The 25,278-nt window shown below is 36.8% G+C and overlaps 3 protein-coding genes across 5 annotated transcripts in view; 2 read left to right on the top strand and 1 right to left on the bottom strand.

Annotated features, from left to right (window-relative positions):
- Window positions 1–25,278, bottom strand: part of LOC136035721 (uncharacterized) — a 71,824-nt gene that overhangs the window by 5,779 nt on the left and 40,767 nt on the right. Inside the window, exon 2 of the mRNA XM_065717674.1 lies at window positions 4,541–4,632. Within this exon, the coding sequence (XP_065573746.1) occupies window positions 4,541–4,632 (92 nt within the window). The remainder of the gene's footprint in view (window positions 1–4,540; window positions 4,633–25,278) is intronic.
- On the top strand, window positions 6,057–24,054 carry LOC136035726 (uncharacterized). Of its 3 annotated transcripts, none has more exons than XM_065717679.1 (3): window positions 6,057–6,108; window positions 17,782–17,946; window positions 23,537–24,054. In XM_065717679.1, exons 1-3 carry the CDS (start codon window positions 6,088–6,090, stop codon window positions 23,981–23,983), a joined length of 633 nt encoding a protein of 210 aa, XP_065573751.1. In that variant the 5' UTR covers window positions 6,057–6,087; the 3' UTR covers window positions 23,984–24,054. The 3 variants fall into 3 exon arrangements, 2 of the variants coding, with proteins under 2 accessions (XP_065573751.1, XP_065573750.1); XR_010619503.1 differs by lacking the exon at window positions 6,057–6,108 and adding an exon at window positions 15,865–15,883; XM_065717678.1 differs by lacking the exon at window positions 6,057–6,108 and adding an exon at window positions 16,369–16,490.
- Window positions 6,829–14,729, top strand: LOC136035718 (zinc finger MYM-type protein 1-like). Its single transcript, XM_065717672.1, has 2 exons — window positions 6,829–6,928; window positions 13,529–14,729. Exons 1-2 carry the CDS (start codon window positions 6,893–6,895, stop codon window positions 14,720–14,722), a joined length of 1,230 nt encoding a protein of 409 aa, XP_065573744.1. The 5' UTR covers window positions 6,829–6,892; the 3' UTR covers window positions 14,723–14,729.

Here is a 25,278-nt window from a genome sequence, read left to right as displayed (position 1 = left end):
ATATCAGAGAACACTAATGTAGAGGTTTCAAGCTCTTATGTGCAAAAATGTGGAATTTTGCATTTTTGCCAGAAGAAAGATCAGGGATGCGTATTTGTTTTTATTTTATTTTTGTCCAGGGTGATCATATCAAACCAGTGATCGTAGAAGATTGGAACACGGCTCATTTGATCCAAAATCGAATTTTCTATTGCCTTTTTTAAGTGATCAAAATATAAGAGGAAAGCTAGCCCCTCTCTTACGCTATTTTTTCTACAAAGTCGTCCGATCAAAACTTTGTGATAACCATTTTCTTCAGGATAGTCGAAAATTCTAATAACTATGTCATTGAGGATGACCTAGCCCCCTGCCGTCCCTTTTGGGAAAAGCTGCAAGCCACGAACTTTGCCTATAGTTTACACAAAGGAAAAAATTTGATACTTTAGCTTCTTAATCCAGTATTATAATATTTCAACCTTGCTCTATAAGCTATAGGGTGACTAAGTATATAATTTTCAACCCTAGGGGATAAGTTACGTAACTTGAAGTATGTCACTTCAAGCTTAGCCAGGACCCCTCTTGCCCCCTCCACTAATAAAAATGCTGGAGCTACACCCCTGCGCTTAGCCAAGTGCTTTCAAATAAGCCATCGTAAAAATTCATAATCCCGGTCATCTTAAGTAGCCTATTCTAAAACTAAAAATAATGGAAGAAGATGAATATTAAAGCTTCGATCAAGCCTAAAAGACTTTGCAGAAAAGGCTTATCATTTTTATTCTAAATTTATCAATTGCTCACCCTGAAGCTTTATTTTGTTGCTACTATGTTGACTTTTCTGTAACGTAAATCCTGAGTAGAGCTCGGGTCTACTTGGTCCTTGGTGTTTTGGACAGAACTTGCTCTATAAACAAATATTTGTATGTTTGGCAAGTGGCCTTTTTACTTTAGATCAAGACTGATTTTCAAAATATGGCTATTACAAGCCCAGATGGGCCGAATTCTCACTTCAAATTCAAACATAAAAACAAACACAACAAAGCAAAAACAAATATGACAAGATTGGTGAGAAAATAAAAGTTAAATGCATAAATCAACATATCAAAAGATTAAAAACCATTAGAATAGTAGAATATATAAAGCGATTAAAATGATCTGTAAAAACGCAAAGAGAAGGTAAAGGAAGGAAATGATAAAAATAACAAAAAAAAAGAAACTACTAGGATTGTTTATTAAGTTTTTCCATAATTAAGGGGACAAAGTTTTTAAGAAGTTTAGTAAAAAAAAAGTTGCATAAATAGAATGTTCAAAATAGTAAAAAAGAGCTTTACACAATAGTGTATTCAAAGAAGGAAGAGGGAAAGGAAGAAAATTCACTAATTTAAAATATGAATTACGCAGGAAAAATTTATTCTGAATTTCCAGGTTTACGTCGAATGAATTAGTGGATAGCCAACTTGGCTTTATTGGCTAAAAGCCGAATGTCAGCTTAGCCGGCTTGTATTGCCATCCGTCACTCACTTAAGGCTGTTGAACTTGTCGAACACCCTTCGGCAGTCACCAGCAAAGAGGGAAATTTTGAACCAAAATCAAATAGTTGTGGGCATCAAGGCATGGCTAATTGTAGAAAAAGTAACACAAATAGTCCAATTGAGTGAGGGGCACTTCCGGCATTAACCCCCCTCCCCTTATTAGGATTGTATAAAAATGATGTTAGCTCATTTGTTAGTATATATGTCAATCTGTTGTCCGTCCATGCGTCATTCATAGGGCCATACAGCTAAGGTAGATAGTCATAGAGCTAAAATAGTCATAGAGCCTATAGTTTTCCAAGTGTTTGGTTAAATGGCACGCGTGAGTGGCGGCAATAAGTGTGCCGCTCTTATTGAAATAATATTTGTTTGTTATCTTTGAACTACATTTGAATAGTTGTGGGCGTCAAGTCATGGCTAATTGTAGGAAAAGCCAAGACAGATAGTCCAGTTGAGTAAGGGACAATTCTGGTGTTAATCCCCCCTCCCTTGTTAGGATTGTATAAAAATGATGCTAGTTCATTTGTTAATAGATATCTCTATCTATTATCCGTCCATGTGTCATTCCTAGGGTAGTAAAACTTGTTTTACTAACAACCTTGTTTTTCAAGTGTTTGGTTAATTTCCCAACAATGGGAAACTTGCAAGATAAAAACTGGTGCTAGTGTCGAAAAAAAAAACCAGCACCATCTACCGGTGTGCGGTTTTGTTATTTTTTCAGCAGAAGATAGACTCTTGCATTCTTGTCTTCACTTTTAAAATGGGGGGGGGGGGCAATAAGGCACAGCTATGGCATCAGTAGAACCACCAGCTTAAATTCAACTAGCCATCTTTCGATTTTCTTAACCTAAATTTTACTGACGTTTTTCTGATTGGATTTCGACTTGAAATAATTCCTAGAACAAAACAATGAAACAAAAATTTTCAGGTTTAATCCTGTGGAACTTTAGATTAATGAAGTCAATTATCCGATATTCTTTGAAAGTATCTACTTTTTTTTAATGAAGTCACCAGATACAACATTGTGTCTGGCTCTAACAGTTATGAATTCCTGTTTTCCCTCATTAAATCACCAAAGACCCAACTCTTATATGTTAGTTATCCTCTTTGTCTGGTCTTCTGCACTGATAGAGGATCTCCGGCTATCGCTTGTCCCAAATATAGCCAACTGTTGCCCTCCGCTTACTTCACTCGTTAGAGTCGGCTGCTTGGACCTTTGGTCCTCGGATGCTTGTTACCATGACAACAAGGTATTCATTGCAGTTGTCTGATCAGTAAATCTGCTTATTTTTAATTCATTCAGTTCAGCCCAAAGAGCAAGGCCCTGAATCATGAAAATCACCCATTGTTCAGAGTTAGATTTCTATTAGAATAAATAGGAATGTTGCACATTGTTTGAACCAGAATCATACATGGATTTTCGATCTGGGAGCATCCCCCCTTGGGCTGCCCGGCTTATTCGGGGAAGAAGGAGGTAAGTATTAAAAGATGGCATTTTCACCATCCAAGGGCCACTGAACTCGCTTTGAGGCCGTATTTTTCCAAAATGAACGTAGATGCATGATTCAGTTACTGAACTTGGAATATTTTTGATTACGCCGGACAGAATGAGTCGCTGAACTCGACGAGGTAAGAATTGCACCTTTTAATGAAACGATTGCACATGCAGTCATTCTTAAATGCAGTCAATTGGTGAATCATTCATTGATTCATCAAGTTAAATACTGCTTTAGCGTATCAGCAGTCTTTAAATTCAGTTTTTAGATGTATACAGCCATTATCACAAAATAATTTTTTGGTCTTGAGTAGATTAGGGCAAATGTAGCGAGCAGAACGAAAAAATGAATGGACAGACAAAAGTACACTTGATTTTTGTATTAAAAGGTAAGCAGTTAAAAAATTGCCCGGTCCAGTTCATAAAGAAATATTTACGTTCATCGAGGCTGAATAATTAAACCTCGCAAGATCTTAAATGAGAACTTATCTTCCACAAGAACTACACAGGAATCGGATATTTTCAGAAATGATGTAATTGGACTTCCAAATTGGATATTTTCAGATCTTCCATTGGAATTACACTGGATTCGAATATTTTCAGAAACAATTCAGAAACCATCCTATCGGAAATTCCAACCAACCCAGAAATTCCATTCGGAAGATTCCCGCCCCTTGGCAAACTCTTATTGTGAATACAGTTGCGTATAACGATTGGTTTTGCTCAAGACCGTATCCAGGGGTTAGGGGGTTTGAGCCCCCCTCTCGATATGTTGGTCTGACTCATAAAAACGTGACAAAAGTGAATGTAAATAATTTTTGGATGCGTTTTTTAAAGTATTTCTTGTAAACCCCCCTCTTTCGTCGAAAAAATCTTTTATTAAAACCCACCCCGAAAGAAATCATGGATATAACCCTGGCTATGCTTAACTTCTGAATATGCTTTTTATGGTTGACGAATCAATCGCGTTTGATTCGTAGCACAACTATTATCTATATCGGGCACAGTATATTACAGTTATTAGATAATTTATAGTTTAGAGTCCATAGCGGGATCTCGCAAACAGTACATGCTTTTAATTTGTCTAATTAGCGTGACATGAAATAGCTTGTTAAGGAAGAGGTTTCTGAAATTGTTAAAATAAACTCTCTTTTGGCCTCCAATGAATAAATAAAAGAAACATATAGAAAGAAATACTCTATTTAAAGACAAATTACCTTTGTTATATTTTCTTTTGAAAAATTAAACATAGCCTAGAGGGTTCAGGCTAGTGATTAAAAAAAGATTCAGAGTCAAAACCTAAGCAAATTTCAAATTTCAATATTTCTTTAAAGAATCAGTAATTCAGATCACTTTGAAAAAAGCCGAGTAAATGAGATGAAATTTAAGTTCTAAAATATCTCTTTGAAACAACAGACAAGCCAAATTTACAAAGGATAATATTTGCACTTGTAATATTATGCCAACTTCAACACTCGTAAAGAGCCTGAATTACGTTTGAAAAAGCCGAACACCCGAAAAAATAAAATAGACATACCTCCCCATCTTCGTTGACTGATGATAAGGTTGACAGAGGGACTGCAGAGGTGTGCAAAAGTAGTAATAGTACTGACCCACATATTAAGTTACCTATAAAAAAAAAGAAAAAAAAGAAAATACAGACTGTTTTTCAGCTAAAAGGTTGCTAATTCGCAATATATATCCAACTTTTGTAGAAATTATTGAGCCGAAACAATTTACATTAACTATTTAAGTTGAAACAATTTTTCTGATAGGAGCTATTGGCACAAAGAGAGATAAACCAACATTCTGTTCGTTTTAAGTTTTAATGTCGCTCCTTACTTTCACTTAAAAAACTAGTTTTTTTTTTATGTAATTCCCATATGAAATTAGCTGCAGTATCATTCTAATGTAGTTTTCAATAGTGGGCTTGGAATTTTTCGTTCGCAGAGTTAACAAGATCTAAAGGAAGGGGATGTTCTGGCAAAATTATTCGGGGACTGTTTACTCGTATACAGGTTTGGCATTTTTCGGCTCGAGAGGAATATCATCCGTTTGCTGCTGACAAGGAGGGGATGAGACGTCAAAGTCTGATGTCCCCTCGGCCATTTCACTCTATGGCGAAATCTGCTGACAGGTCATAGCTACTAAGTTCCCCTCCTGATCTTCAGGTTGTGTACCAGGAACTAAATGGACAATCAGGCATGAAACCTCTTTCGCTTTACTGAAATAATGGTGAATGTCAGTTCCAGGAGTTTCTTAAGAGGTGTGTCTAAAGTTTGTCAAACTCATATATTTACAGTATTAATTTCTGATCAGCTTTTCAGCTGGAGCGTAGACACGATTTTTTTAAGACTCGCTAGTTGGATCACCTCTATTTTTGGCAAGTTCAATACCTGAAAAGGTTATCTTACGCCATGGAGAAGCTATTGTATTTAAATTTAGCATTTTTAATGATAATATTGAATTTCTCCTCTATTAATATAAAATTAAACAACGTTTTTCCGAGGGAAGTAAAGAATGAAGTTAAAACTTAAAATGAATAAAAATTATTACTTCACAGCCTATCTAATATACTCAATAAAACTAGTACAAATAAACCAACTAATTATGCTTCCCTATGTTTCTAGGATTATAAAAATACTAGCCCTTTACTGAAAACATAAAATAATATAAGAGTTTTGGTACAGTAAAAGCAAACCAATTAAGAACACTTTTTACGGAATAAAATAAAGTATTTTAGGATTGCTGTTTTATTAATCTTTGTCGTTATAAGCTTGTTCGAAATTTCCTTACTTTAACTTGAGAAAAAAAAGTCAAGTGTTTTTTCTTTAATCTACAAAAGTTGGCGGAAATATATTAATTCAATTGATTGCGGATTATAGGATCATTAGCTCATTTGATTAGCAGATCGGGAGTGGTCATTGATCTGAACTCATGCTTGCGTTACGTGACTAATACGAAGGGAGGATGATGAGCCGTCCCTGACAAAAAAACCTGAAATTTTTCACGTTGAAATTTTTCACTATAAAACATCGTAAATATTCTTTGGAATAATCAGTAGTTTAACTGTTGTCTTGCAATATGGGAACAGCTACAAAACTCGTAAGTATTAATCAGTACCAGTAATCACGCCAATAATGTTCTATGTAAGCAACGAATCTGAAAACAAAATCATGCAACATGTATTTTTGTGTTAAACAGAAGCTGAGCATACTGATAAATGGTAGGTAATAAACTGATAAATGATAATGGTAGCTTCCCTATATTTCTAGGATTATAAAAATACTAGTGCTTTACTGAAAACGTGAAATAATATAGGAGTTTTGGCAGTGGCGCCATTTGGGGGGGGGGAGGGCAGGGGGGCCATGGCCCCCCCTCTGATTTCTGGAGGGGCCCAATTTCAACCACGTAATTCTTTGTTTATTCGTCCTTGTTCTACTTTTTTCTCTTTTTTTACCGTATTTCTACTGTGAATTATTACTAAATAGCAAATTCATGATACTCGACGATTATTGCATTTCAAGAAAGTATCCTGTTTTTGCCGTTCTCCCTAATTAATTTATGGTCACCCTTTTGGCAGGGGTTTGTAAAGTCCTTTCTGGGCTCGGAGTACTTCTGTGACATTGAAGTCTCTCCAGTGATTAATGAATCCCGTCAGTCGGCACATTTATGTGTAGGCTAACATCTGGAAAAGAGGGTATCCAGACCAGGGTGTCATTCCAGTTTTGTATTTAGTTTCTCGTTACCCTTCATCAAATAAAGAACCGTGAAACAGTGTTGAGTTGTGTTCAAGTTCAAATCGGATAATTGAAACGTGAGTTCATCCGGTGCGAGTGGTGCAAAAAAAAGGAAAATAAAAGCCCAAAGGAAAGAAGAAGAAATAAAGATGCAACGACGATTGGCTTCGTTTTTCAAACCGACTGTAAGTAAATCTACCACATTTTAAATTTTGTTTCGTCGACCAATCTTACTGAACAAACCAGAACAAGAGCTACGAGCTCATATGGCACTTGTTACGAGTAGGCAGTACAACAAAGGAGATGAGCCCGTCACAAACCACACCCGCCACCCCAAAAATGCGGTTCGGAGCTAGAAATAGAATATGCAGTTTCACTCAAGTCGGTGCATTTCTGGCATCGCCTCGGATCATCTGGAGCAGATGACTGTTGTAACTTCCAAGTTTCAGCACAATAAACCTATTCGTTTAATCCCTAGACGTGCAACACGGTTTCCGGTACCTCCTTCCAGCTGCCCCTTTCGCGGCCGAATCTGGCTCGGACACTCGTGAACGGATCATCTAGAGCATCTTGTCTCACCACCTATCAAGTTTCACTCGAATCTCAGCATTTTTCAATAAATCCCCCCCCCCTCCCCGACCGTGGTCGGATCTGGTTCGGACAGTAAAATATGTCATCTAGGGCATATGCTTACTTTACATTCCAAGTCTCATTTAAATCGCTGCACTCATTTGACCCATATGCGAGCCACACAATTTCCCGGCCCCCTACTGTGGCCGAACACGACTTGAAAAAATAAAAGTCACATCTTTGACATCTCCGGTTCCCGTCCATCAAGTTCGACTGGAATCGGAGCGTACCCTATCCAATCCCTCGACTACAAGTATTTCACGAGTTTCCCGGTGGGCGCCTCCACCCCCCCCCCCCCACAAATATCGGATCAGATCCAGACTTGACATGGAACATCTGAGACGATATTTCTTTCCACTTGCCAAGTTTCATTGAAATCCGATCACCCGTTTAAAAGTTATGCATGCCACTAGTTTCCGGATTCCCATCCCTCCACTCCCCCCACGATGGTCGGATCGGGGAAACGACTAATCTCAAGTTAGTCTGTTCGAGTCCCTGATATGCCTGCCAAGTTTCATCGTCCTGTTGCATCAGGAAGTACCGATTTCGCGGAATTGCCAGAAATCCGGACCCCCCCCCCAAGTCCCCCACAGTGCCCCCATAGAGGAAGGGGTCTTCCCCCTCCTCTACACCCCGCTCTTCATGCTAAAGTTTTTCAGCATTTGTAAAAAAGTTACTTACTGTTTTAATAAAACGCCCTTTGTGTTTGAGGAGTCGTTTTTAAAGAATTGGGACAAAATTTAAACTTTAGGATAAAGAGCGCAGTGTTGAGGAGGAGGCAACCCCCCTCGTATATGTAATAATTCTTGTTATTTTTAAGTTTTAATAATGCTCCTTAATTTCAGTTGAAAAAACTTGTTTTTCTATTTAATTTCTGATCATTTTTTAAATAAAGCCAGGAAATCTGGCTTCACCTCCACGGAGAAATCCCCCTTGGAAACATCCTCTGAACAATACAATCCTGGTTAAAATTTACTGGGACAATTACCCTTAACACTTCCAAGCGTGAAATTGAGCCAGTAAATAGAAAGCAAGATATATAAACAAATTTTGTATAGGAATTCTGGAAAATTTTTCCAGTACACAATTTCCCCTGAAAAGTTCATCCCCTAGAAAATTCATTTTCCATGGAAAATTCTCCTCGAGCTAAGTCCCCCAGCCCAAAAAATCGTCCTCCCCTTCCCACCCTAGAAATGTATGCATGCTTCCGAATAAGAAATACTATATGTAAACAATGGTCACATTTTTTAACTTGAAGACCTTTTCCCAAGAGCTCTGGGGTTTCATGTTATCTCCAAAGACATTATTATTAGGCCTTTCAACGATGTTGAACAAAATAGCTATCTCAGATTTTTGGTCAGGGGAATTTGGGGAAAAATGGCGTGGGAGGGGGCCTAGTTGCCCTCCAATTTTTTTGGTAACTTAAAAAGGGCACTAGAACTTTGAATTTCCGTTAGAATAAGCCCTCTCCCGATGTCTTGGCCCACTGGTTCGATATGATCACCCCTGGGCAAAAAAAATAAATAAATAAACACGCATCCGTGATCTTTCTTCTAATATGAAGTACAAAATTCCACATTTTTGCAGATAGGAGCTTGGAGCCTCTACAATAGGGTTCTCTTAATACGCTGAATCTGATGGTATGATTTTATTATGATTATATGAGTTCTAAGGGTGTTTCAGCCATTTTTTGAAAATCCGGCACATTTCTCAGGCTTGTAACCTTTGAAGGGTAAGACTAAACTTAACAAAATGTATTTAAAATCAGCATAAAAGTTTAGTTCTTTTGACATATCTATTGGTATCAAATTCCGTTTTTTAGAGTTTCGGTTACTATTGAGCCGGGTCGCTCCTTACTTACAGCTCGTTACCAAGAACTGTTTATAAGATAATGCTCAGACAAATCTTGTTGAGTTTCTTCTTTTGAAGAGGAAAGATAGAACAAAAAGCGACAAAGATAAGAAATTTCAAACCTAATAAGTTTTCGTCCGCATGAATTACTATGGCTAGCTTCAGTTTACCTTGCTTCAAAAAGTGTTTAATCACCCGACAGCAGTACTCGTGCATCATATTTTGTGTTTATTGATTCTAGGTTAAAATATAGAATCAAGGGAATGATAGCTTTGCAAGGTAATCCTACATAAACAAAAAAATAAATAAAGAAGTGTATCACAGAAACCTATAAAACCTATAAAAACCTACAAAACATAAAATTGAATAGCACATTGGACTTAATTGAATGAAATAAAAAAGACATGTTTTTTCAACTGAATGTAAGAACAAACATTAAAGCTCAAAACGGATAGCAATTTTTAAGTATATGAAGGGGTTCACCCCCTTGTCAATACTCGCTCTTTACGCTGTTCAAATTTGGTTCCAATTCTTTAAGAATGACTCCTGAATCTCAAAGGCCGTTTGATTAGAATAAATATCTCTTTTGAAAGTACTAAAAAAAAACTTTAGCGTAAAGAGCGAGGTATTGACGAAAGGGTGAACCTTCTCATATGTAATAATTTCTTTTCGTTTTAAGTTTCAATCCTGCTCCTTACTTTTAGTTGAAGAAACTTTTTTTTCATTTAATTTCTTATTCTTTTTTTAATAATGCTTGGAAATCCAGTGCCCCCTTGATCGAAAATTCAGCTCCCCTATGAAAAGTTTCTCCATGGAAAGATCCTCCTACATAACCTCCTCTGCTCGAGCTGCCCCCTCCACCAGAAAAAAACTGAAAACGTATGTATACTTCGCAATTACCTATACTATTTATAAAAAAGGGCAAAGTCCACAAATTGAACACCTTCCCCCAGAGACTTTGGACAATTAAGACATCTTTAAAGACATATTTATTAGATTTTTCAAATATATTAAACAAAATGGCTGTTTCAAAATTTTGATCAGGTGACTTAGGGTAAAAAGAGGGTGGGATGGGGCCTAGTTGCTCTCCAAATTTTTGGTCATTTGAAAAAGGGCACTAGAACTTTTAATTTACCTTTGAATGAGCCCGCTTGCGATATTCTAGGACAACTGGGTCAATACGATCACCCCTGGAAAAAAAATAACACGCGTCCTTGATCTTTCTTCTGAGAAAAAAAAATCCAAAATTCCTCATTTTAGCAGATAGGAGCTTGAAACTCCTGCAGTAAAGTTCAGTGATGCGCTGAATTAAATGGTGAGATTTTTGTTAAGGTTATATTACTTTCAGGGGGGGGGGGGTGTTTTTCCCTTTTTTCGGACATAAGACAAATTTTCTCAGGCTCGTAACTTTTGATGGGTAAAACTAAATTTGATACAACTTATATATTTGAAATTAGCGTACAAATCTGATTCTTTTGATGCATCTATAGTTATCAAAATTCCGTGTTTTAGAGTTTCGGTTACTATTGAGCCGCGTCGCTTTTTACTTGAAGTTCGTTACCACGAACTAATTGATTATAGCTTCGTAGTTGAATTGATTATGTTTTTTGTTGTTGCTTGCTCTAAATTTTGTGTTGTTTTCTATGTTAATTATGTACAATTCACGTCCTAATTCTTATGGCACTTGATATCTACCAAGTGACATATAGTGATCGCAAATTCTGTTGGTCTGTCGGTCCCGGTTTTGCTACTTTAGGCATTTCTAGGTAAGCTAAGACGATGAAATTTGGCAGGCGTATAGACCAGATTAAATTAAAAATTGTTTCCCTGATTCGACCATCTGGGGGGAGTGGGGGGGGGCGGTCAAATCGGAAGAAATAGAAAAAATGAAGTATTTCTAACTTACCAACGGGTGGTCGAATCTTAATGAAATTTGATATTTAGAAGGATATCATGTCTCAGAGCTGTTATCTTAAATCTGGATCGGATTTGGTGACATTTGGGGGAGTTGGAGGGGGGACCTAAAATTTTGGAAAACGCTTAGAGTGGAGGGATCAGTATGAAACTTGGTGGAAAAAATAAGCAGTTGTCCTAGATACGTGATTTACATAAACGGAACGGATCTGCTCTATTTGGGGGAGTTGGGTGGGGGAGGGTTAATTCTGAAAAATTAGACAAAATTAGGTATTTTTAACTTACGATGGAGTGATCGGATCTTAATGAAATTTCATATTTAGAAGGACCTCCTAAATCGGATCTCTTACTTTAAGTTCTGACCGGATCCAGAGTAATTAAAGTGGGGTGGAATTGGGGGGGGGGGTCTAAAAACTTTGAAAACGCTTAGTGTGGGGGGATCACGATGAAACTTGATGGGAATAATAAGCACAAGCTATAGATACGTGATTGACATAATTGGAACGGATCTGTTCACTTTGGTATGAGCTCTAGCAAAATTCTAAGAATCAATAGATTGATTTAAAAAGAAAATCAGAGGCTTAATGCCAGTTGAGATTTAAAATAAAAGCTGTGAGTCACGAGGCCCTTCTAAATATCAAAATTCATTAAGATCCGATCACCCACTCGTAAGTTATAAATACCTAATTTTTTTCTTACTTTTCCTCTCCCTTTAGCCCCTCAGATGGTCTAATCTAGAAAACGACTTTATCAAGTCAATTTATGCAGCTCCCTGACACGCCCACTAATTTTTATCGTCCTAGCACGTCCAGAAGCACCAAACTCGCCAAAGCACTGAATCCCACCCCCTAACTTCTCCAAAGAGAGCGGATCCATTACGGTTACGTCAATCACGTATCTACAACATTTGTTTATTCTACTCACTAAGTTTCATCCCAATTTCTCCACTCTAAGCGTTTTCCAAGATTTCCGGTTTCCCCCTCCACCACCCCCCAATGTCAACAGATCTTGTCGGAATTTTAAATAAGAGCTCTCAGCATAACCCACATTTGAGTTCTCAGCATATGTAAAATTGCCAGAATGGCCTTTTCAAACATTCCGTATTGAATTAATCTCCTCTTTTATTTTATTTGATTAATCTCCTTTTGATTCTTTTATTTGATTCTTTTATCTCCTCTTTTATTGCCAATGGAATAGAGCTGTTCCTTGAAGATAATAATTAACTAAGGGTGATTTCTGTAGTTTATATTAAAAAAGTTGTTCGACAAAAACGCTAATACCCTCAACTAAATACTGTGAAGTAAACAGAGTCAAAGATTCATTCCATGATTCATCGTTTTAGCTCAAATTACGCGATGTACGGCAAGCATCAAAAATCACATGTAACGGCTTTGATCCAATAAAATGTAGATTTCTAACTGTCTCAAAAATGGAAATAAAGCCTTAGAAGATCTAGTCAAATAAATAGGTTAGACTACATACAAGAGCAAAATATTATTATACTAATCCAATTTCAATTAGCCTTTCAACCTACTTATCATTATAATAATTTGGGCAATAATGACGCCTGAATGCCAAAAAGTACCTATAGGACTAATATAAAAGGACTAAATTTTAAAACTAGCATAATCATAAAAATAATAGTTTATGTGTAAACTCACTATGAACAAGAGCTAAGAGCTCATATGAAATCCGGACCCCCCCCCCAAGTCCCCCACAGCGCCCGGATCCGGTCCAGTTATGTTAATGACGTATCTAGGACTTATGACTCTTCTTCCGACCAAGTTTCACCCCGATCCCTCCAGTCTATAAGCGTTTCCCAATATTTCCGGTCCCCCCTCTAACTCCCCCAAAAGTCACCGGATCCGGTCCGGATTTGAAGTGGGATGTCTGAGACACGAGGTCTAAATATCAAGTTTCATTAAGATCCGATTACCCGTTCAAAAGTTGCAAATACCTCAAGATTCCGGATTCCCCCTCCCTCCACTCCCCCCACGATGCTCGGATCGGGGAAGTGACTATTTCCAACTTAATCATTTGGGGTCCCTGATATGCCTGCCAAGTTTCATCGTCCTAGCGTATGTGGAAGTGCCCGAACTAGCAAAACCTGGACAGACCGACGGACGGACAGAAATTGCGATCGCTATATGGCACTTGGCCGAAGGGCAAGTGCCATAAAAAAAGAATACTCAGTGACCTATTCTTTGATACTTCGAATAACTATCCCATCTGGATGAAACTTAATAATTTACAAGAGGACACATCCAAGTTGCAAATTTTGTCGAGTATTTAGTAAACTAGAAATATAACTATCGGTGAAGTACTGGTAAAAGAAGTAACTGGGACATCACTTTTAATTTGTTTTTAATTAAAACTTGATTACTCTGTAGGATAGTGATGCTGGGACGTCAAGGGACAACCCATCGGCAACCGAAGTTTTACCGACAAACGAGCAGACCCTGGACGTGAGACACATTTCTGAGGAGACAAACCTGCGCGAACCACAAACGGAGGAAATGGCTTCCAGAACGATCAGTACCGATTTGTCCGTGAACCCGTATGATAACCCCTGCCAACCAGTTTTGACTGACTATCCCGCCACTACCATCGGGAATCGCACACGAAAATTTAACAGCTCCTATTTCTTGGCATACCCATGGCTCGAATATTCGAAAGAACAGGACTCGGTGTTCTGTTTCAATTGCCGACATTTCAGTGGATCCTCGCTAAGATCAGGCGAAAGGTATGGAGCTAGAGCATTCATTGACGTAGAATTTAGAAAGTGGAAAGACATTTCTGAACTGATACGGCAGCACGAAAACAGCGACCGACACAAAGCATGTACCATTTCTTTGACTCAGTTTAAAGCTGTTGAGACGGAGGTGGCCGAATCTGTTGCGTCATGCCTCTCCAAAGAACGCGAAAAGGAAATACTAGAGAATAGACAGTACGTAAAAGCTCTACTAAAAACTACAGCATTACTTGGACGGCAAGGTCTTGCGTTTCGTGGCCATGATGAAGGGGAGTCTAGTGCCAATCAAGGGAATTTCGTAGAGACAGTACATCTTTTAACAGAAATCAACCCGGACTTGATGAAAAACTCTCGTAAGGCCTATGGCCATTACATGTCACACGAGTACCAAAACGACTACATTGAGGTCATAGGAAATGAAATCAAAAGTTCTATCGCGAAAGAAGTCAGAGAAGCAAAATATTTTGCCGTTCTTGCTGACGAGACAAAAGACCTCTCGAAAAAGGAACAACTCGCGATCTTAGTGCGCTATGTTCATGACCTGAAAATCAAAGAAAGGGCCATAGGTTGCTACCACATGCGCAAGGTTGACGCTGAGAGTTTGGCCGACTTCATTTACAACGAAATAAAGGGTATCGGCCTTGACTGGTCAAAGTGTGTTGGACAGTGCTATGACGGGGCCAGTGTAATGAGCGGACACTTTTCAGGAGTACAGGCCCGTCTCTGGGAAAAAGCACCACAAGCGGTGTACACACACTGTCATTCCCATAGACTTAACCTTGTCATTGGCGATTGTATGCAGAAAATACAAAGCATTTCATCAGTATTTTAAGTTTTGCAAACAGTTTACAGTTTCGTCTCCAACAGCAACACTCGATACCAGTTGTTCGTCGAAGCCCAGAAAACTGCCAATGTGCCTGTGCTAACGCTTGAAAGGACAGTAGTGACACGTTGGTCTTACTGGTATAGATCAGTGGCTAAGATCCTGGTTAGATATGACTGCATACTCGCAGTTCTGTCAGTAGTTCAAGAATCTTCTGACAGGGAGGCAGCGGCAGAAGCTACGGGCCTTAAGAACCAGCTAGAGTCGTTTCCCTTCATATTCAGTTTGCATGTCATTCACGAAGTTCTGGCAGTGATAAACCCTCTTTCTGAACAACTACAGGCAGCAGATCTGGTCATCTCAGAAGCTTGCACTTTAATCAGTGCAACAAAGAACGAACTGAGGAAAATGCGTGATGACGAGTATTTTCGTGTCCTATACGGCAAGTCTAAAGAGATGGCCATTAATGTCGGAGCTGATCTGTCGGAAACAAGTGCTCTCTCTTCAGCCATACCTGTTAAATCAAAACGAGTTCAGAAGATATCCGGAAGACTAAGAGACTATTTGACGACAACAACAATTGGAAAGCACAACATTGACTCCGAAAACACAACAACGGAAGACAAAATGCGCAGAGAGTTCTACGAGGTTTTGGACAGAGTGTTAAATGAGTTTGAAGAGCGTTTTTCTGTCCAGCTGCCAGTGCTAGAAGCCACACGTTGCCTTAACCCCAAATCCAAAGATTTTATGGACTCAGATTTACTTCTTGTGATCGCGACATACTTCGATCAGGCGGGAATCGATACTATGCAGCTGAAGTGTCAAGCTTTAATAGCTCGTGCATTTGTGTCGCAGCTTCCACAGAAACCGGCAAACGCTTTAGATGTCTTCGAACGCCTCGGAGGATTCAAAGAAGCTTATTCTGAGCTTCTTAAGGTCGTCAGGGTAGTCCTCACACTCCCGCTCACAACGTGCTCAAATGAACGTTTTTTCTCTGTGTTGACGTTTGTGAAGGACTACCTCCGGACAACGATGGAAAACGAGCGACTTTCGCATTTGCTGCTTATATTCTCTGAGAAAGCTGCAGTGAAGGAGCTCAATTTTGAGAAGCTTATCGACGACTTCGCAAAAATGAAGCAAAGGAGATATCCATTGCTGAAGTAACTGTACGTAAGTTTCTGATTTATACAGTAAATGTTCTATTTTGGTACTGTTTTTGGTCCCTAAATAAGCTGCAAAATGCGAACCCCAAAGGTAGTACGGTACCTAAAGGCATGTTCGAAAATTCTAAAATTTTTAAGGCTGGATGGGGGCCCAAAATCGATTTTCGGCCCCCCCTAAGGTTTTCCGAAATGGCGCCACTGAGTTTTGGTACAGTAAAAGCAAACCAATTGAGAATATATTTTACGGAATAAAAATAAGTAATTTAGGATTGCTGTCTTATTAATTTTTGTCGTTATAAGCTTGTTCAAAATTTCCTTACTTTAACTTAAGAAAAAAAGTCAAGTGTTGTTTTCTTTAATCTACAAAAGTTTGTGGAAATGTATTAATTCAATTGATTTCGGATTACAGGATCATTAGCTCATTTGATTAGCAGATCGGGAGTGGTCATTGATCTGAACTCATGCTTGCGTTACGTGACTAATCAGAAGGGAAGATGATGAGCCGTCCCTGAAAAAAAAACCTGAAATTTTTCGCTATAAAATATTGTAGATATTTTTTGGAATAATCAGTAGTTTAACTGTTGTCTTGCAATATGGGAATACCTATAAAAATCGTAAGTAGTAACCAGTACCGACAATCACGCCAATAATGTCATATGTAAGCAAAGAATCTGAAAACAAAATCATGCAACATGTATTTTTGTGTTAAACAGACGCTGGACATATTGATAAGTGGTATGTTCTATGAAGTGAGAAATTTAAATTCGTTTTTGTTTTGTTAGGATGTTGCTTTTGGGCTAGGGGAAAATTCCAGGTCAAACAGTCGGATACATTATTTAGTAGAAGAATGTAGAAATATATTTTATACAACAAAAGCATATACGTAAAAAGATTGCGTTTTTGATGCAACAACTTTATTTCGTTCGTTTTTAAAGAAAATATGTAAAGTGAAATCGAATAGATGGCAGACTTCGGAGAAAGTTTAATCGGTAAATGTATGCAAACAAAGATCTTTTGCACAACTTTGCGATAGCATTAAAGAAAACAGATTTTGCTAAAATCAGGTATTAAACATGGGTTTTACTCCCTATATCCCTCAAAATCTGTCACTCTATGGAATGATATGCTATACGATAAGCGCAAATTTGGCACATACATAAAAAGTCATCTAAATATGTTATTCCTGGATCATTAAAAAATGGCACATACAAATTTAATAGTTTTCATGAAACTGAAAATTTTTTGACTTAGCAGTCTTATATTGCTTTTAATTGAAATTATTAAACTTGCGACGTTCACATGAAACTTCAAACCAATAAACAATTTCTGTCTTCTCCGTCTCAACTTAGCCCAGCGTCAGAACCGGTCGGATCCTATCATCCTACCTTTGAACCTTTTGAGAGAAGTCTATTTTTTAATGTTTCAATAAGTAAACCTCATACATTTTGCATTCTATGTAATCTTTTTGAAATTTAGGAATTTATGCACAGTACTGAAACAAGTTGAATAGAACGTGTACAAGATGAATTAAAATAGTATATTATACAGTAGAATCGTAGCATAACCCCCACCCCTCTTCACTCGTTCCAAAAGAGTGTAGCAAATAAGCTGTAAAGAAAATGGCTAACGGAGAAACGAATCAAAAACACTCCCAGGGATCGCCCTTGCCTGACCCTTAAAATATTTTAAATTGGAAAAAATAAAAATATTCACTTTCTTCCTAGTTCTCTGGTTCCAATAGGCTTATTCTATTTTACTGAAATTGTAAAATTAGAAATTTTTAGAATTTTTTGTTCTTTTTAGAATCTTCCTATTGAAAAAGTGATGAAAATTCAGTATTATGAAATCCAAATGTTCAATATTATTAGCGGTTAGTTTTTCACATGAATGACACTTTTATTTCAGATATACGTCTCATGCATTATTGGCCTTGCTATTTGTGCTCCGTTAGGCACTTATGACGACTCACGCACATCAACGACTGTAGTTCCGATACTGAAGCAAATCAACCAAGTCAGTAATGATGGTTCATATACCTTTGGTTATGAAGCTGGGGATGGTTCTTTTAAGGTAATTTTTTGGCTTTCAATTTGTCATTTAAGCTCAATTAATTACTAATGATGAACATATAGTGTTCGTGTAGGTCCATGTGACACATGAGGGGACACAAGGCTTATGGGGAAAAGCTTTGTTAAATTTCTTTACTATTGTATATATACAGCTAACATGAAATAACATCACGTGCGTACTTGAAGATATGAACAAGTCAAGAAGATTCTAGTTGGGCTATAGTCCTACAAATCTTTACAAGCAAAATTGGTTAGTTATGATCTTCCTAATCAGCCTACTTCCTGGCTTCTCCATGTATAAAATACCAATTCCTTGTCAAAATTATTAGTTAAAAGATGGTGGAATCTCGCCCCTTATATATATATATATATATATATATATATATATATATATATATATATATATATATATATATATATATATATATATATATACATATATTTATATATATATATATATATATATATAGATATATATATATATATATTTATATATATATATATATATATATATATATATATATATATATATATATATATATATATATATATCAGCATTGATTTTAATGTTTTAATTCAGACTAAAAAAATGCCTTAAAATTTAAAAATTAGTTTTTTTTATCTCTAAAATCCACTCGCTACGTGATTAAGCTTACAGGCTTGATCGCAATTAGTTATATAATGTCAATAGGAAAGCCCAAAACACGAAACAGACATTACAAAAGATGAGTAGATGTTTTGACAAGGGATTCGCCTAAAACAATTCAAAAACCTTAAAAAAGGAAACCAAAATTTTCAAGCTTGGTATATATCGTTGGTGGAAATCGGACTAGCTTCAATAATCAAATTTCCTTGAACAGACCTCTGTATGAAAAGACGTTAAAGTACATAAAGAGCGAAGCCGCAGAATAAATAGTTGAAATTACTAAAAATACTTTAGCGTAAAGAGCGAGGTATTAGGAGGAGGTGAGCCCCTCATATAGGTAATAATTTCTTTTCGTTTTAAGTTTTAATGCTGCTGCTTACTTCCAGCTGAAAAAAAAAACTTTTTCATATTTATTTTTTCATTGTTTTTTTTTAAGTAATGCTAGTAAATCCTGCGCTCCCTTCATGGAAATTTTCTTCCCCCATGACAAATTCCTCGATGGAAAGCTCCCCCAGCATATCCCCCTCTTCTCAACCCCTGCCTCCAACGAAAAAATCCTCATGAAAACGCCTGTACACTTCCCAATAACCATTACTATATGTAAGCACTGGTCAAAGTATTTGAACTTGTAACCCCTCCTACGGGACTGGGGGGGAGTAAGTCGTCCCCAAGGACATAGTTATAAGGTTTTTCGACTACGCTGAATAAAATGGCTATCTCAGAATTTTGATCCGTTGACTTTGGGAAAATAATTAGCGTGGGAGGGGGCCTAGGTGCCCTGCAATTTTTTTGGTCACTTAAAAAGGGCATTAGAACGTTTCATTTCCGTTAGAATGAGCCCTCTCGCAATATTCTAGGACAACTGGTTCGACACGATCACCCATGGAAAGAAAAACAAAAAAAAAAACAACAAATAAACACGCATGCGTGATCTGCCTTCTGGCAAAAAATATAAAATTCCACATTTTTGTAGATAGGAGCTTGAAACTTCTACAGTAGGGTTCTCTGATACGCTGAATCTGATGGTGTGATTTTCGTTAAGATTCTATGACTTTTAGGGGGTGTTTGACATGACAAATTCCTCGATGGAAAGTTCCCCCAGCATATTCCCCTCTTCTCAACCCCTGCCTCCAACCAAAAATCCTCCTGAAAATGCCTGTACACTTCCCAATAACCATTACTATATGTAAGCACTGGTCAAAGTTTTGAACTTGTAACCCCTCCCACGGGGACTGTGGGGGAGTAGGTCGTCCCCAAAGACATAGTCATAAGGTTTTTCGACTACGCTGAATAAAATGGCTATATCAGAATTTTGATCCGTTGACTTTGGGAAAATAATTAGCGTGGGAGGGGGCCTAGGTGCCCTCCATTTTTTTGGTCACTTAAAAAGGGAACTAGAACTTTTCATTTCTGTTAGAATGAGCCCTCTCGCAACATTCTAGGACAACTGGGTCGATACGATCACACCTGGGGAAAAAAAAAACAACAAAAAAACAAATAAACACGCATGCGTGATCTGCCTTCTGGCAAAAAATATAAAATTCCACATTTTTGTAGATAGGAGCTTGAAACTTCTACAGCAGGGTTCTCTGATACGCTGAATCTGATGGTGTGATTTTCGTTAAGATTCTATGACTTTTAGGGGGTGTTTCCCCCTATTTTCTAAAATATCGCAAATTTTCTCAGGCTCGTAACTTTTGATGGGTAAGACTAAACTTGATGAAACTTATATATTTAAAATCAGCATTAAAATTTAATTCTTTTGATGTAGCTATTGGTACCAAAATTCAATTTTTTAGACTTTTGGTTACTACAGTTCGTTAGCGCGAACTGTTTGATAAGTCGTCATTTACCAAACAATAACAATTTAACAAATAATAAGTATGGAGCAATTTTAGAACTTAAAAACGAATTGAAAATATTCTTTATGTTGGGGGGGGATTGTCTCCACCTCAATTCCTTAATCACTTAGCTAAAGTTTTTTAGTACTTTAACAAACTCTCTCATTCCAATTCAATGGCTCTTATTTTTCAGGAAAGCTTCTTGTGAAGAACAAGGAGATAAGGACGAGACAGCCCACCTCATTGAAGAATAATTCTGTTCAAATAGGTCTAAGAGCCGCTTCTTACTATCAGTTAAGAAAAGCTAGTTTTTCAAAATTAAATTTTTGAATGTTTTCCAATCCATACCCAGGCCTAACCAGGATATAATATGGGGTAGCGGCCCCTTAAACACCTTATTTATTGCTGTTAAAATGCATTTATCAATAATTGTAAATTAACTAGTAGCCTACCACCCTGCTTTTCTTTTTTCTGCTTACAAATTACATTGTTGAATTGTAATTAAAATTTTGAACAAAAATTGAGTATACTTTAAAAATTTGTGTTCATAGAGTTTTCTACATTTATACAAGGCTCATGGAAAGCTAGGAGCTTGGGCATTAAAATATACCCTTTTAGGCATCATCCCAAGCCCCCAGCTAAACAATAATCTTCCCATCATAATAGCTGAGATGCTTACACATCACCAACCGTACTTTCATAGAAAAACTAAGTAAATCATCTTAGTTAAGTCCAATACTGCCACCATTAGGTATTACTTCCTTTGTAACTGGGAAGCATGAAATATAGTTTTGTGATACTTCTAAATTGACTAGATTATCAGAAATTGAAATTGATTGTAGATTGGTTCTCTGTGAGGAAATGTTGTATCCTGGTTCCATAAAATGGCCGAAAACACTTTTCCGTGGTACAATCCTTACGGTAACTCAAAAAGTAATTTTTGATCTACTTTCGAATGAGCTCTCTCACAATTTCTTACGACCGTCGGTTTGGTAAGATCCTCCAGGGAAAATAACAGATAAACATACATCCTCGATTTTCCTTATGTAAAAAAGTGCAATATCCACGTTTTTTAGATTGAAGCTTGAAACCTCTAGGGAAGGATTCTTTAATAGGGTAAATCGGTACTTGTATTAATTAGCCCCTACCTAATACTCTTTTAATATAAGTTTATCTGACGCTCTATCCTAATGAAATATGCCTAAGTCAGATAAAAATATAATAATTTAGAAACAAATTTTGGCTATATATTTGCACATAGGGAGGGGGAGATATTACTCTACATATTATGAAGTAAGAATTGTGTTCTTATCCCCCCCCTATATAGCTTAAATTATATATTTTTCATCTATTCTGTCACTTTTCTTTGTCTTGTCTCACATTAAGCTGAAAATAACCAACAAAAAACCTATTCTATACTGCGTCAATGAATGAACACCTTCCGCGGTAGGGGCTATGTCATACAAGTACCGGTGAATCTTATAAAGCTATTTTTACTAATAGTACTTACTTTTTAGGGGTGTGTCCCCTTTTTTTTACGAATCAGACAAAGTTTCTCAGATTCGGAGCTTCTGGTGGGTAGCCATAAACTTAATTTACATATTTACAGTCAGTGTAAAAGTCAACTCTCTTGATGTGTGTATTGTAATAAAAATTATGTTTTTAGTTTAGGTGAATATTAACCAAGTCACTCCATTCTAATAATCAAATAGTTCGTAATCGTGAATAATTTGATAAGATTCTCTTGTGATAAGCAATTTTGCTGAAATCTGCTCATTTTATTCAATGGAGTTAGAGTGCCTTAATAAAGCGAGTCAATTTGACAGGATTTTAAGTTTGAATTTAGTTTACAATCACTATTCTGTACTTTTTTTTTAATTTCTAAAGATAAAAGAGATTTCAGTTCGAGGCCAAGGATTATCCTGTTATAAAAGAAATGCATTTTACATGGCCATTATAAAATCAAAAGTTGGTATCTATGCCGCCTACCCACTCACCATGCCTGCATAGTGCAGGCACGGTGAGTTTTGACTTTGGGCTTTCAGAAATGGAAAGATCTTGGCAAAATCCACTTTAATGGATTTTGAGATCTTGGAAATCTGTTGGCCTACGGCAGATAAATGAAGCTTGAAGGAATACAATCAGAGTCTTAGATTTCCTCTAGGAATCCGTTTTTAAGTTCCTAACTCTACTCCTTATGTAGACTATTATACGGCTTAGGACATTCCATAAAGACAAGTCTACACCTGTTACGATCTTGGAATATAATAAAGCTTTCCGTAATTTTGGTTAGAGTTCAGTTTTCTTTTACTCTAGATTTTTGATTTAATAGATTAAATTGAAATATATAATAATGTATAATAACTAAATATATTATTACTTGTATTTATTAATTTCTTTACCTGGAATCTTCATGGTTTATTTTACTGATCGTTGGCTCATTTTCCATGTATAGTTGGATACTCTTATTATTTGAGAATATATATATATATATATATATATATATATATATATATATATATATATATATATATATATATATATATATATATATATATATGTAAAATTAACATATTACTAAGAAATTATGCCCTAAAACATATTTCCTTTCCCCTACCGACTACCTTTATTTTGGTGTCCGTTCCCCATGGAAATTATTCTATGGGGGCCCTTGTCCCTCGTAAGACCAAATGCACTAAGAGTTACGAGAAATAAATAAAAACGCAAAATTTCAAATTTTTGTATATAAGAGCTTGAAACCTCTTGAGTAGGGTTAGCTCATATACTGAATCTAATAGTGGCTTTTATATTAAAACCTTGAGACTTCTGGGGGTTATTTTCCTCCTTTTTCAAAAGTTAGAAAAATTTCTCAGGCCCTTTACTTTTGACGGGTAGAATTAAATTTAGTGAACTTTATATATTTGGAATTGGCATAAAAATTCAATTCTAGTGTTATCAAAACTCTATTTTTAGAGTTTCAGTTACTGTTTAGCCGTGTTGCTTCTTAATCACAGTTTGTTAGGCTACCTTGAACTTTTAGAAAAATTTTACACTATGTCTGAAACTATATGTCTAGAAATTAAAATTTGACTTTTGTTTTACAGGCCAAAAAAGCAATAAAACTAACTAACGCTGAAGAAGACCTTAGCACCGATGTTGATGAGAATGGATTTCAAGACGCCCTACAGAACCTTATTCCTAATCTCAAAGGGGCATCAGTAGCTGCCCCAGTAGCTCCAGTTGCCGATAAAGCACCTGTTCCGACAGCAGTGCCTATGCCACAACAACAGAGAATAGTTCCTATCTACACTGTTGTTCGGCAAATATCTCCCTCAAGTTCTCAGTCTGATCCCAATACATTCATCAATCAAAGTTTACAGGAATTTCCGTTCTCCTTTGTTGCTCCTGCTCAAAATGCCAAACTTGAACAACTGAATCAAGCTCGCCCTCAACCAAAGACAGCTCCTCAACTTGCAATCGGACAGTTCCAGTCTCATTCTTTCCAGCCTCAATCTTTTCAGTTTAGCCCTATGTTTACTTCATTTAACTAGAGACTGGGATACGAAACTTATTTTGTATTGTTTTTTTTTTGTATTTGCAAATAGACTAGCTACTGTATTGATTCTGTATTATTTTTTAAAACTTCCGTCGTCAGGCAATTGTTATTAGCACATCATTCAAAGGGGAAGATGCAAAGTATCTCTCACGCTGTTTCTAAAGTTTTTAACCCGAGTCCCAGCCAATGCCTAAATCACAAGAGGCATCATAGGCAGTGCAACAGCGCAGCCAATGTAAAGAGCGATGTAGGCACAATGTATAATTTTTTTTTCCCAGAGGACTTCGTATGAAATGAGTTGTCATAGAAGCTTCGAAAGGGGCTCATTTCATTGGAAATTGAACGTTCTAATGCTCTTTTTGATAGTCAAACAATTATTGGATAGCAGCCAGCCCTCCCCCACCCTCATCATTTCCCCAAAAACATCCCGTAGAAGTTTTGAGATAGACATTTTTCTCGGCGTAGTTAAAAATTCCAGTAATTATGTCTTTTAGGATGACCCCCTCCCCCACAGTCTTCAGGATAACGGTTGCAAGCTATCCCCAGGGGTATATAAGGTTTTTATGGAAAGCGTGCTCGTATAAACATCGAAGGGGGCTTATTGGATTGGATATCAGAATTACTAGTGCCGTTTTAATAGTCAAAAGTCATTGGAGGGCAAACAACAACCCCCCCACTCCGCCCACCACCCATCGTTTCCCCAATAATATCAAAAAATAATTTTGAGATAGCAATTTTGTTCAAGATGATTTATTTGCCCAGTATAAATGTCTTTGAGGATGACAACCCTCGCAGCGCCTTCAAAGCAAGAGTTGTAAGTAATTTCCTGGGTTATATAAGGTTTTTTATAGAAAGAATAGTCGGATAAATCGATTATTGATTTTGGCTATATTAGTTGTAATATTAGTAGAAGCAATTGGATTAGTAATAGTTGCTGCAGCAGTAAAAGTTGTAGAGTAGCAATAGTGGGTACAGTAGTCATTGTAGCATAAATTTTAGAAATAGTAGTAGCTGTAATATGTGGTAATAGCTTTAATAGTAAAAATCACTGCTTTCTAAAGACTAGAAAGTTACTTACTCAACAAAAAGACAGAAAATCCCCAAATTAACAAAGATTACTGAAAGGTGCTAGTCAAACGCAGATGGACAATTTAATGTATTTTCACATTCATTTTGGGAAATCTCACAATCTGTATTTATTTGTCAAAAAAATAAAAATGTTAAAATGTGTTATGTTTTCTGTAAAGCGCAACTGACATTAAGGTCTTTGAAAGGCAGATGGGGTATCAG

The sequence above is a fragment of the Artemia franciscana genome, chromosome 14 (genome assembly GCF_032884065.1).
Source record: "Artemia franciscana chromosome 14, ASM3288406v1, whole genome shotgun sequence".
Taxonomy (NCBI): Eukaryota; Metazoa; Arthropoda; class Branchiopoda; order Anostraca; family Artemiidae; genus Artemia; species Artemia franciscana.
The sequence above is the reverse complement of the archived record's forward strand: the minus strand, read 5'-3'. Positions and strand labels throughout refer to the sequence as shown.